At 41.1% G+C, this 13,670-nt stretch overlaps 1 protein-coding gene and 1 long non-coding RNA gene across 2 annotated transcripts; both read left to right on the top strand.

Annotated features, from left to right (window-relative positions):
* The first annotated feature begins 4,508 nt into the window (after positions 1-4,508).
* LOC108066132 (uncharacterized) lies at positions 4,509-8,301 on the top strand. Its single transcript, XM_017154518.3, has 3 exons — positions 4,509-5,630; positions 6,352-6,468; positions 6,524-8,301. Exons 1-3 carry the CDS (start codon positions 5,038-5,040, stop codon positions 7,170-7,172), a joined length of 1,359 nt encoding a protein of 452 aa, XP_017010007.2. The 5' UTR covers positions 4,509-5,037; the 3' UTR covers positions 7,173-8,301.
* A 1,140-nt stretch (positions 8,302-9,441) lies between these two features.
* On the top strand, positions 9,442-11,044 carry LOC138913250 (uncharacterized). The gene is made up of 3 exons (XR_011418896.1): positions 9,442-9,857; positions 9,921-10,760; positions 10,831-11,044. It is a non-coding gene; the product is annotated as an uncharacterized lncRNA (long non-coding RNA).
* The last annotated feature ends 2,626 nt before the right edge of the window (positions 11,045-13,670 follow it).

Raw genomic sequence — 13,670 nt, 5'->3', positions numbered from 1 at the left:
CCTCCCCCCCCTGGTGATCAAACGTAATCATTAAAAAAAAAAAAACCCCCCCCCCCAATGATTACGTAATCCCAAGAATAAAATTTTTTTTGTTTTAATCTGTGGATTCAAACGGAGATGCAACCCAATCTTATATATTGTTTATAAATGGAGTTTGGTATGACACATTCGGTTCGTCTACGCTGAAATTATCTCCAACATACTCTTCGTCAAGCCATTTCAGGTCTTCGCGTCCTTCGTGTGATTGAACCACTAAACATTTTCTTTTTCGCCGCCCAGCCACTAAAAAAATTTTTTCTCTGCTTTCCTATCTAAGTTTGTAGATATAATTAAAGGAAAAAAGTTTTTAAATAAATTCTTTAAATAAAAAAATTTATATAAAATGATTACGTAATCATTGTGCAAGACCCCCCCCCTCCCCATGTAATCAAACATAATCATTTCAATGACCCCCTCCCCCCCCTAGGTGATTACGTAATATATGGACAGCCCCTAACTATTTTAATAGTTACGTAACTATCTTTGTTGGTCAATTTTACCAAGCTATTTTTTTGTGTGTAGTCGCCTTCGCACAGTCTTCTTATATTTTTATCCACCATTTTTCTATTGTGTTCTTGGCGAATATAATTTTGCATCTGAGGGGTCGTCTCATATATTTGTAAGAGGCCTAACCCAAACTCTTTTTAACTCCAATTATCAGTGCCCAATGAGCAAATAATTGAAGTGAAGGTGGTGGGGGATGGGTCGAGTTGAGCACAAAGCTTTGGCCTTCTGTCATTGCAATGAGTTTCGATCAATCAATTAGTTTCGAAGAAAGACGACTTCTTTGTGTGCCCAACTTTTGTTTCCTTCCACTCGCTCTCCACATGGAACCCCTCTTGATGGCAGCTGCGCTTCTCCCAAGGACACGGCCACATCTCCAGAGCTTTTCATCACCCTGACGCATGTCAATCCACAGGCGCACTTGGAGTCACCGGATTCTGTGGTGTTTTTAGGCGGATCCGGTGGTAATGCGGTTTGATTCTCGAGAAGTGCGCCCAGCACGAGTTAAAATTTAATTTAGTGAAAATAATTTGCTTAGTCGTGCTGCAAAATTGCATAATTGTCAATGGCTGTGGCACGCCACTCCACTCTCTCTCTTCCTCTAATGAGCGGGCTGCGGCGCCATTTTGTGGCACCATCACATCTGCATATTGGAAAATTATAGCTCTGAGCCCCGAGTGAGACGCCTGCCACATCCTGCAGCCAGAACACCGAACACCACTCTGCTCCCGGCCTTTGTTTGTTCTAAACGTTTGGCTGCGGCTGCGCAGAAGTCCAAAAGCGCGTGGTTCAGGCGCATGGTGAGGCGCAATGGGGGGCGATCGTTCTCGACGACGCTGACGACGAGGTGACCTCCAGCCGAGCCACTGCGGCAAGGACCTGGCTCGAAACTGGCAGGCAGTCTGTCAGCCAGGCAAGCCAACAACAGAGATGGAGGCCTCGGGTTACAAAACCGAAGCTTTGAATACCCTTATGCTTTTGGTGTACTTGGTAAGATACCTGTCCTTCGATTCGAGGCAAGGCAAGGTTCGAACAAATAATATATTACGTAATTTTATTACTACGTAAGTAATGTTTAGGGCTCATACTCCTTTAAACCCAAAAAACTTCTTTTTGAGAAAAAGTCACAACATTTTTTTCAGATAATGTTTTTAGTTTTGAACTCCTTGTTGGGTATTTTCGGTTCTTATAAGTATTATTCCCGAAATTTCTTTATGAGTATGTATTTAATTCATAGTTTTAGTTATTTAATTCCTATTTTTATTTCTGTAAGTGGTGGCTAAATATGGCATTCTGTCTATACAGGAAAAAAAATGTCACATCAGTCCTTTCGTTTCTGGCCTCTTTTTTCTTTCCTTGCTGGATTGCGTCTCATAATGAGCTGTTAAACACGGGTTTTCATAATGTTATTAAGCGGATGAAGGGGAACGAGGAGGAGGGCAAGCAACGGGCATTTGACATGCCAAAAAACACTTCTGTCACAGCAGCAGTGGCTCAGTGGAGAACACCGCATCAAGTCCATAGGGGGTGGCCCGACCACAAAAGCGTGCCTTGCTCTCCCAGTGGACCGCTCGTTCCACCTCAACGGCACTGAAAAAATTAAGTTTGTCAAAAATAAGAGTCAAATTCAACTTAATAAAATGGTAGCACATTTCAAGATTCGGTTGTATTCTTATCTAAAATAAAATAAATATTATAAGTTATTAAAATTATTAATTTAAACCTGAATAAATTTTAATAATCGTTTTATAAACGAAAATGTTACTACAAATTTCAAAGATTCATTACACTGGTCGACAAAAAAAAAGCCCAAGAATAAAAGCTACCAAACCTGAAAGGATTTTAGCTGTAGATTACTACCTCATACTTGGAAACTTTCCATCACGTCAAAGTTTTGAGAAATCCGTGGTCAAAGTTCCAAATTTTCGATTTTTAGGCACTTTTTGCGACTAAATAGTAAGAAAACCCTTCGTAGCCCAGAGCCACAATTTAGCGAAAAATGTACTTTGAACCTTTAACTTCAAGATTGTCCAATCACAAAAATGGGCGACCTCTACTTCTTTAGCTACAATGGATTTTACTGAAGTACTTTTTGTCACTTTTTTTCATCTATAGTAGCCAGATATTTTTCATGTATTGTATGTGTACGTGTCTCAGCTCAACAAAGAAAATATCAGGCTACTATAGATAAAAAAAAGTGACAAAAAGTACTTCTGTAAAATCCATTGTAGCTAAAAAAATAGAGGTCGCCCAGCTTTGTGATTGGACACTCTTGAAGATAAAGGTTCAAGGTACCACTTCCGCTAAATTGTGGCTCTGGGCTACTTAAGGTTTTCTTACTATTAAGCCGCAAAAAGTGCCTAAAAATCGAAAATTTGGAACTTTGACCACGGATTTCTAAAAACTTCGACGTGATGGAAAGTTTCCAAGTATAAGGTAGTAATCTACAGCTTAAATCCTTTCAGGTTTTGTAGCGTTTATTCTTGGGCCAAGAAAAAGTCTTGATTTTGTCGACCTGTGTTATTATATTTTTGTTTTCTGTGCACTTCTCAGTCGTCTTTCCAACAGAAAAGTGCGCAGGCGCCTTTTGGATTGGTTTGCTGGTTCGATTCGAGTTTGGTTCGCAAATTGAGCACCGCATGCGCCGCGGCAATTATTTCGCTATAATAAACCCGATACGGACCGATGCTCTTATCTTCGATTGCTACCGCAAATACCGCACAGTAGCTGCAAAGTAGTTTGGCTATTTAATTTCAATTTTACTAGGTTTTTACGGGCACTAAGATCCAGCGGCAGGTATCAAAGCGGCTTAGTTTTAATAGTTTGTGCAAATTAAATTAGCTCACTGTTTCCTGTGCGGATGCCTTTCACTAAGCTAGCTATAATATTTTATGATTTTCTTTATCACAAATTTATTGTTTAACATTAAAGGAGAGGAACTACAGTTAGTTAAGATTTTAAAATTGCATTGCCTAGGAAGATACAAATGTTTGTGTATAGAAAAAATTTAATTTATAACCTTGTAATTGGCAGTGCAAGGCGCATAATTACAAGAGGATTTTATAATTTTATAATGTTATAAAACAAGAGAGAACGCTATAGTCGGGTGCCCCGATTATCAGATACCCGTTACTCAGCTAAAGGGAGTGCGAAGGAGATGGAGATACAAACTTTAATCCGCCGTAACTTTTTAACGAATGGTCCGATTTAAAAAATTTCTTCTACACTTTGATAGGTATTGATAAACACAATAAAACTGCATTTTTACTTTTCCGGAATATTGAAATTTTTAAAATCGTATATAAGCGATTGTGGGCGTTAGAGGGGCCGTGGCACCCTTTTGAAACAAACTTGCGCTGCGTCAATCTTCTAGCTCTTATAGTTTCCGAGATCTCAGCGTTCATACGGACGGACAAACAGACGGACAGACGGGCATGGCTATATCGACTCGGCTAGTGACCCTGATCAAGAATATATATACTTTATAGGGTCGAAAATGCTTCCTTCTAGCTGTTACATACTTTTGCACGAATACAATATACCCCTTTACTCTACGAGTAACGGGTATAACTATTGAACCTTTGTAGAAAGTAGGCGTTTTGATTTTTGACAATGTAAAAACAACATTTTACCCTGAAAGGGTATATAAACTTCGGCTGGCCGAAGTTAACTTCCTTTCTTGTTGAATACCAAAATTTCGTTAATTTTTAAGCCGAGTAGGGGGTGACATATCACCCATATCACCCCCCGTGGATCCGCGTATGGTAAGAACAAAATATATTTGATTTAAATTTACTGAGTACTAATCTGTATTCACGCCGTTGGTGAAATTTAAATTACCCCGCCATTTACACTTCAACATTTGACGATATCTATCGGTTAGCACATCGCGAAAAGGAACTAGCGATATCTTTTGAGCGTGCGCTGGTAACACTGAAAATACAGCCCGCCTATCGATACATCGAATGCCTCCACGTATCGAACCATCGATTGGCCACAGCTGCTTGTGAATGGAAAAAGCGTAAAATCGAATCGTAAAACGAATTCGCGAAAGGCCATTGCCGCCCCCCGCAGAACCATAGGCCAGTGGATCGAGACGCCGAGAGAGCAGCGAGGAGGCCAGGAGACCCCAGGAGATCCTGTCGGGACAGTAACCAGTCGCTCGTCCTTTCCACCGGCACACAATGGAGCTACTATAGTGTGTGTGTTTGTGTGCGAGAGTGGGGGCGTGTGTGTGCGTGGTTGTAGTAGTGGGCGAGTGCGTGTAGTAGTAGTACGAGCGAGTGTCGCGGCGACGGGGAAAACAAAAAGAAATCTAGGTTTGCTCGAGACTTCGGCCGGAATCCCGATCCCGGGCGAGATGAGTGCGTAGGTGCGAGGTGCGATCGCTGATGCGCTATCACCTTCTTCCGGCGCTGGAGGCAGTGCACCCGTCCGCAGGAGTCGCAGGCCAGTAGGGGACTAGTCCGGCCACATCCCGAATCCGATCGCGTGATGCTGCTGGCCGCAGCCGGTCTGCCGGCCTACGACGCCGGAAAACTGGCCAGCAATGCCGGGTCCGGCTCCAGCGGCGTGGGCTCCGGCGGCGTGGGCACTCCCACGGCGACCGCCTCTCGGCCCAGCGCCGCCAGTGCCCTGATGAAGACCCTGTCCGTGCGCCTCCACCGCGGCACCGAGTTCATCAAGGACACCGTGCAGAAGGCCCTGGTCATGTCCGCCCCCACGCCCGTGGCGCCGGCCCCTGCTCCTGCTCCTGCGCCCAAGACCCTGGACCACAGCCTCAAGCGCAAGCTCAGCGGCGCCGGTGGTCTAATGGGCAGCAGCAGCTTCGGCAGCACGACCTCCTCCATGGCCATCAGCTCGAGGAGCCACCACTACGCCCTGGCCAACCAGGCGCCATCGGCACAGGGGCTTCCCCTGGCCAGCCAAGTGCCCACGGCCGCCTTTCTGCGCACCTACACGGTTGCTCCCACAGCCCTCCATCGATCCGCAGCCGCCCGGAAACGCAATCCCAGCACCGACAGCCTGCTCATGGACCTGTGCCTCTTCAAGCCCATCCGGCCCATGCCCATAACGCCAATTAAGATGTGAGTACTCTTTAATATTAGAGACAAAAGCTATTTAAGAAGTTAACGCTTTTCCTTTCTCAAAGCACAAGAAGGTTTGCTCCGATTGTAGATCCAATTTCTAGACCTTACCTAACACGCGAGTGTCCCTGGATTTTCTTTCAACCGAATTCCCACCGACCGTCAATAATAGTTTGGTACATAGTAATAGGGACACAATCATATTTCTGGTCAACTTAGCTGTTAAAAATAATACTCAGCAACAGGATTCTTATTTTGCGATCAAGAAACCAGACCATCATATTAATGAGCATTTCGCTACTTCATTTTAATATACTTAGTATGTTTTACATACAAGAAATAATAAATCCAAACTTAGAGTCCCTCTAAAATATGTGTATGCAGATCAAGTTTGGTTCCCATTCGAACGATCGGATATAAGTGGCGAAATTAAGCTGTCTGTAAAGATATTTCACACAATGTAAAAACATTCGACTTAAATCCTTCAAAATCGTATTTTTTTATTAATATCTTGATCAGGGTTAAAGCTATAGAAGTCTGGAAAGGTAATAAAACTTCGGCTTGCCGAAGTTAGTTGCTCATCTCGTTCCTAAGAAAAGTCCATTTGATCCGACATTGTCCAATCGGAATTCGAGTAGAACATCTGAAACTGAGAAGCGACAAAAGTTGTATATACACTTACAAACCGAAACATATTACTTACTTAATGTATCGTTGACAGCCACAAGTTCCGCGGATTTGAACTGAAAAAACCAAAATTTGTGCCCGCTGCGAATCCGGACAGCGAAGAGGACGAAGACGACGACGAAGACGAGTCAGTCCGCAAACCAAAGCTCAGGTGAGTGGCCTATTAAACACTTCGAAATCCCCCCAAATAATGTATTTGTTGCTAGCAACTTGACATTGCCAACAACTGAAGGATCGGCCTTCGTCCCGATGCCCTATATAGAAACCACCAACACCGCCATCACCGCAACTACCACCACTAGTAGCAGGAGCAGATCCCGTTCCCTCAACACAAACACCTCAGGCTCTGTCCAGGCCATCAACAACCCAAAGCCAAAGCGTCGTCGTCGAGCTCCCATGCTGACGGCCAAGAGACGACGCAAGGCGCATGATACGGAATCAACCTCTTCGGCGGACGGAGGAACTGAAGCGAAACCTCCTGCCAAGCGCAAGGCAACGGCAGCAAGTGGAGGAGCCAAGCGCAGCCGTGGAGCATCGATCACGGCAGCCACGTCAGTGGATCCAATCCAGTCCCCCGTAGCGATTAAAGCCCCAACCAAACGCAAGGCATCCTCTAGGAGTGGAACCGCCAAGCGCAGTCGTGGAGCCTCTGTGGTAGATGCCACTTCAATCAGAAACAAATCCACCTCTTCAGCGGATCCAGCTGTAGCAGCCAGCAAAACCGCAACGAAGCGCAAGGCAGGCACTGAGAGAGGAGCTGCCAAGCGCAGCCGCGGATCAGTAGCGTTGTCTGCGCGTCCCTCGCCACCCATGACACGACAGCGAGCCCGTCAGCAGATCTCCGCCAGCAACTAAGCTCCAGAGAACTTGGATGCTCGCTCACTGGAACGTAAGCCAATATGGCAGAAACAAGAAAACAAAATCAACAATAGGAATCAGTTCTAAGTCTTTGGGTTCTAGTTACTGTTTATGTGTACGTGTTGCGTCTTTCCTTTGAAGTAGGCGGAAATGTAAGATAAGCCAGTAACAATGTAATTTACACGTGGGTCAACTCGTCTTGTTTGATTTGTGCAATTTAAATTTGTATGGAAAAGCTTGACTTCTTGAGCTTTTATATGTTGTTGTTCGGCAAATTTTTTACATCATTCTGGCTTGGTCTTCAAGACTGATAACAAAAAGTATCCGCTACGAATAAAATATGATACAAAATGATATATGCAAAATGGAAATTTAGATATTTATGTTTAGCCGTCATGCAGAAAAACATAGAGCAAAAAGTATTAAATGTATAAAGAAAATTGTAAAATTTAAGTCATTCCTGATAATATTTCAACCACAACCTTTTGTCACTATTATTTTATGTTAATTCGGGTGTGTTTCTTTTCGATAAATGTACAAACCACGTTCTATGTTTTCGGTTCGATTTAGTTTATGTGCATGCCTTTGAGGCGGGTTAGTAAGGAAGTAAGGAAAGAACAGGATGATGGAGAAAACGCCACAACTAAAATTAATTTTCCTACTTTAATTAAGTTTGTTAGAATTTATAGCTTAGAGACAAAGTAAACAATTCATTCATACAAGTATAAATATTTATATGTAATACTATCTCTAAACATACGATCTATCTGTAAGGACAGCAATGATAAAACAATATAGAAATCTATATATAAAACATGCCGGTCAAATCAACTGTGTGTTGTGATATGAACTAATTTATAAAACCAAGCAAAAGATAAGCGGAGCCCATTTAAATTATTTGCTTGACCCAGACAACACCGAAAAACTCAAAATCAATTTAAACCTTTGATATCATTAAGAAGTAGAAGTTGGCATATATGAACGAAATTCAAATTTACGGAACACAAAAATGTTTAAAATTCTCCCTAAGCTAAAGGCAATTTCAAGCGATTCCAAACGAAGCAAAATTACTTAAACATACAGCGAGTTGTATGCGTCAATAAAAAATAACTACAAATAAATTAAATATTTGGAAATTCATTGTTTTGTGGATTCTGAAGTTCATAGGTTTAATTTTAATTTAACTATAAAGACATTAGCTCCATACTAGGCATTAATTCTTAATCTTTTCTTATTTTATGTGGGGAAGGTTTTATAATAGGTGCAACTCAGTAATCTTTTGCCGTTTTCTTCTCAATTTTTTCGGTCAATATGACAAGGTAGAATCGGTTTGTTCCAAAAAGATAGAAGTGATTCTGTCTTGCCTGTCCTCGCGTAAGTTGTGGACCGATCTGTATGAAACATTTCTAATTAAGGGGTATAGTGAATTCGAGGAAAAGTATGTACCAGGTAGAAGAACGCGTTTCCGACCCCATAAAGTATATATATTTTTGATCGGGAACACTAGTCGATTTGGACATGTCTGTCCGTCTGTAATTTGCCTCGCCCACTCAAACGCCCACAAACCTCGAAAAACTTGGGGTGCCACAATTTGCAGCTAGAATAAAAATTTAACCTCAAATGTATTCGTCAATACCTATTGATTTACTTAAAAAAAGTTTGCCACGCCCACAAATGCCCTTAACGGTTGGCGCCCACTTTTACGACTTGCACTTCTTGTTTTAAAGTTGGTTAAGTGAGTAACGGGTACCTAATAGTAGCACTCGAAAGTTAGTAACAGGGAGAAGGAAGTAAGGAGAAGGAAAAGTACACAGAGAAAATATACGATATTTAAGTGCCGTTTTCTTGTAAAAACGTCTTAAAAATAAAAACAAGAGAGAACGCTATAGTCGAGGGAGATGAATATATAAAAGTTTTTGATTGCGCCTAACTTTTTAATGAATGGTCCGATTTGAAAAATGTCTTCTACATTTCGATAGGTATAAATATACACATTAAAATTTATATTTCTCGGAAATCTTTAAAGGTATGGGCGCTAGACACATTTTAAAATCGTTAGTGGGCGATTTTGGGCGTTAGAGGGGCCGTGTCACTTGGCTGAAATAAACTTGCGCTGCGTAGGAAGCCCAAGAATCTCAACCTTCTAGCTTTTATAGCTTCCGAGATCTCAGCATTCATACGGACAGACAGACAGAAGGACAGACGGACATGGTTATATCGACTCTGTAGGGGTCAGGTTGGCTTTGAAAACAAGAAACCTTACGAGCGTAGAATAACTCAACTTTCATCCCAATTCGTACACGCCGCAAGTCAAAAGTTAGAGTAAAACGTAGATCATACTAGTCGCACTACTCGCACACGCAGAGCTGGATCTTCCCTCTCGCCCTTGCGTACAGTCGGTGCGTGCGAAGGAGAACAGAGGAAGAGGAGAAATCAGGAATAGTCCCGTTCCTAGCGGCTCGCGAACTTTCCAGTACACGTTGCCAGCGCGTTGTTAAGCAGCAGCTCGGTCATTTCGTTTTGTGATCTTTGGCAATCAAGTCGTACATCTGTGAGTCGAAAAACTAATCACCAGTCCATTCCCCACGTGGAATTTGGGTACCCGTAAAGAGCCACAAACGAAATTATACAGGAGATATAAACATAAATCTGTTTCACCGGCGCGTGAATAAAGTTCAGCGGGTATTTATACGCACAGAAATCTGAAACAGTGAACATAACCTAATAGTGAAAATTCCCATGTAGGCAAAAGGCCGGTCCGTACGCAAGGCGCGTTCGCGCTTTCAACTAAATGAATCGCTAACCCATTACGACCGGCCAAGCGCTACGATTGTTGCACTCAGCAAAAGTGTGCCTCAGGCAACACGTGCAGCTGAGACTCCGCTGCCAAGAATTGACACGCGGTCGGGCCACGCCCACAGGCGCGCATCTCCGGAACTTGTGATCGTCCCCGGACTAAGAAGAGCCACGGCGGCATAGCTATTTACCCTTGGATCTGATCTGGAGGAAAGTTATTCGGTTGGCGTTTGCCTGGAAGATCACGGATAATCGGCGACAGACCACGACCACGCTGATCCCTCTTGGACAGTGGTGCGCTGCAAATCCCACGTGCTTCCATAACCTCTCAGCCCGAATCACCACCTTCGTAGATCAACTCTAAAGAAAAGGAGTCAACAGCGGAAGCAGAACACAAGCCCCGCGTGAGGGCGATCCAAGCCGGTCACGTAACAGGATTGGGATCATTTTGAGTCAAGTGGCCATGTGAGAGGCTATTGTGAAATCCGTCGTCGCCGCCGAAACATGCGGGCCGGCACAGCCGTCCACTAGCGACCACTCCAGGAATCGCTACTAAGGAAGTCGTATTGAGCTTTCCACTTATATCTATAATTTGTTTTCTTTGAATTCCGACCCTGTTCTTACGTTAGTTTTTCTTTTCATTTAGCTTGTAAATCATGTGAATGCCTATTATGTACGCCAACACTTATCCCGTTTAATATCAAATAACAACGCTCTTCCAAGTCTAAATCACACAGCACCTGCATCTTCAATGGGCCCAGCGAAACAGCAGCGAAGGATATATATTCCGTAAGTGACCGCCGATATCGGCTTATATTTTGCATGCGAATATTTTGATTTAACCGGGATATACCGCTAGGGCACACATATGAGCATCACATAACGTAGTATGTAAATTTAGGTTCACCTATCTAAAAATTGAACTGTCGAACTAATTTTGAAATGAACTTGAGATATTATTGAACTGGAGCAATATGAAGTTATGTAATTAAGCCCTATTATACGGTCCGTCGTTGAACAACGAAGTTAATGTCGAGTTTTCTGAACATGAAGTAATGAAGTAATAAAAGACATTTGATAAGGGGTAACAATGAAAATCTATCGTGTTACTAAGGATGGGAGGGTATAGAATGGGGGCAAATAACACCTAAGCCGCCCAACACTCTGGTATTTCTCTCTGGATCTGCTTTGTTAGGGTCCGTCCGAATACATCTGATTATCGCAACTATTTTGATGTAATGAAGTAATAAAAGACATTTGATAAGGGGTAACAATGAAAATCTATCGTGTTACTAAGGATGGGAGGGTATAGAATGGGGGCAAATAACACCTAAGCCGCCCAACACGCTGGTATTTCTCTCTGGATCTGCTTTGTTAGGGTCCGTCCGAATACATCTGATTATCGCAACTATTTTGAGAATACCGAAAGTGCACTTAAACTTTTCGTAGTAGAACGGGTGTGCTATATAGACGAGGAGGAAAAAACCCACGCCATATCCGACGAGCTTTGTACCGAGCAAATGCAAGAAGTGCACAATGCCAAATCGTCTATACGCTGGGGATTAATACTAATTTCTAGTGAACACCTACCTCGCGGCTACTACAACTCGTCTAGTGACCCTGATCAAGAATATATATACTTTATAGGGTCGGAAAAGCTTCCTTCTCCCTGTTACGTACTTTTGTACGAATACAATATAGTAGCTTCCACCTACACGCACACATTTAAACCTTTGTAAAATTTAGCTTAGAACGGCTGCAATCGCACTTTGAGTGAGATTTTTAAGCTAAATAATATCTCTCACAAAATAATCATTATTTGTTCTTGATACATATTTATAAAACTCATAAATAATGATTATTCCTGAAACATATTTATAAAACTCATAAATAATATTTATTCCTCAAACATATTTATAAAACTCATAAATAATGATTATTTCTGAGTTTTTTGAATAATAATGATTATGGTCCCTGCAATATACCCTTTTTTATACGGGTATAATAAAACGTTTTAGAAATCCAAAGTAAAATAAAAGTTCTATGAATCGTTTTACTTTTGGCTCATTCCACGTGAAACGTGACAGGCCAATTTGGGTCAAATCTCAGAATCAATCGAAACTTTTTTTTTCGATAGAGGATTGAAATATAAGGATCGGTTTTTATTTTTTTTTTTTAACTCTTACCGTTTATTTTAAAAAAATAATTTTCTAATTAAGCTCCGATTTTTATACCCTTGCAGAGGGTATTATGATTTCAGTCAGAAGTTTGCAACGCAGTGAAGGAGACGTTTCCGACCCCATAAAGTATATATATTCTTGATCAGCATCACAAGACGAGTCGATCTAGCCATGTCCGTCTGTCCGTCTGTCCGTCCGTCTGTCCGTCTGTCCGTCTGTCTGTTTCTACGCAAACTAGTCTCTCAGTTTTTGAGCTATCGGGATGAAACTTTCCCAAAAGTCTTCTTTCTATTGCAGGTAGTATATATGTCGGAGCCGACCGGATCGGACAACTATATCTTATAGCTCCCATAGGAACAATCGGAAAAAAAACTTTAAAAAATTCTAGCTTCGGTGTTTTTTGAAATATTACCTTCTACTTTTGGGGATGTTATTTTTTAAATATATCTGAATTTCGAATTAATTATTTAAAAAATCGGACTACTTATCATATAGCTGCCATAGGAACGATCGAAAAATTAATGGAAAAGTAATAGGAAATAAATTCTAGCTTCTTTGGATTTTATTGTATTATCTTCTACTCTAGGATATGACTCTTTTTAAATATTTCCGAATTTCAATTTAAATTTAATCAAAATCGGACGACTATATCATATAGTTGCCATTGGAACGATCGGAAAATTAATGAGAAATATTAGAAAATTGAACATTTTTGCGATTTGTTAATTAATAGGAATGATCTGCAAGGGTATATAAGCTTCGGCTGGCCGAAGCTAGCTTCCTTTCTTGTTCAGTTATGCATCACTTGAGACTCGTTTGAGTTATTTCAATATTTGGTATGCAACTTTGTGGGATATGTTCATGTCTTTCAGAAAAATAATTTAAAAAATTTTTAATTTTAAAATTAAGTATTTTTAAAGAGAATTTAAATTTAAAAAAATTTTGTACGCCGGAATACACGCGGTTTCCGAATAAAAAAATTATCCTCATATTGCTTCATCAATTCTTCACGAAGTGGTAAAATAAAATTTTTGTATTTGCAAGACCTACTAGTAAAGACAACGATTTTAGTTTAGCAACTTTGCATCATGCAACAACAGCGCAACGTGTAAGAAAGGGAAAGCACTATTGCTGCTCTCCCGTGTTCGTATTGCTGTTCTCTTCTTACACGTTGCGCTGTTGTTGCTTGATGCAAAGTTGCTAAACTAAAATCGTTGTCTTTACTAGTAGGTCTTGCAAATACAAAAATTTTATTTTACCACTTCGTGAAGAATTGATGAAGCAATATGAGGATAATTTTTTTATTCGGAAACCGCGTGTATTCCGGCGTACAGAATTTTTTTTAATTTAAATTCTCTTAAAAAATACTTAATTTTAAAATTAAAAATTTTTTAAATTATTTTTCTGAAAGACATGAACATATCCCACAAAGTTGCATACCAAATATTGAAATAACTCAAACGAGTCTCAAGTGATGCATAACTGAAAAATCGGAGCTTAATTAGAAAATTATTTTTTT

The sequence above is a fragment of the Drosophila takahashii genome, chromosome 3R, assembly GCF_030179915.1.
Source record: "Drosophila takahashii strain IR98-3 E-12201 chromosome 3R, DtakHiC1v2, whole genome shotgun sequence".
Taxonomy (NCBI): domain Eukaryota; kingdom Metazoa; phylum Arthropoda; class Insecta; order Diptera; family Drosophilidae; genus Drosophila; species Drosophila takahashii.
The sequence above is the reverse complement of the archived record's forward strand: the minus strand, read 5'-3'. Positions and strand labels throughout refer to the sequence as shown.

Coding starts and splice junctions, on each gene's coding strand:
- LOC108066132 (XM_017154518.3), top strand. CDS start 5,038: ATGCTGCTGGCCGCAGCCGGTCTGCCGGCCTACGACGCCGGAAAACTG. Junction 5,631..6,351: donor CCCATAACGCCAATTAAGAT/GTGAGTACTCTT, acceptor TATCGTTGACAG/CCACAAGTTCCGCGGATTTG. Junction 6,469..6,523: donor GTCCGCAAACCAAAGCTCAG/GTGAGTGGCCTA, acceptor ATTTGTTGCTAG/CAACTTGACATTGCCAACAA.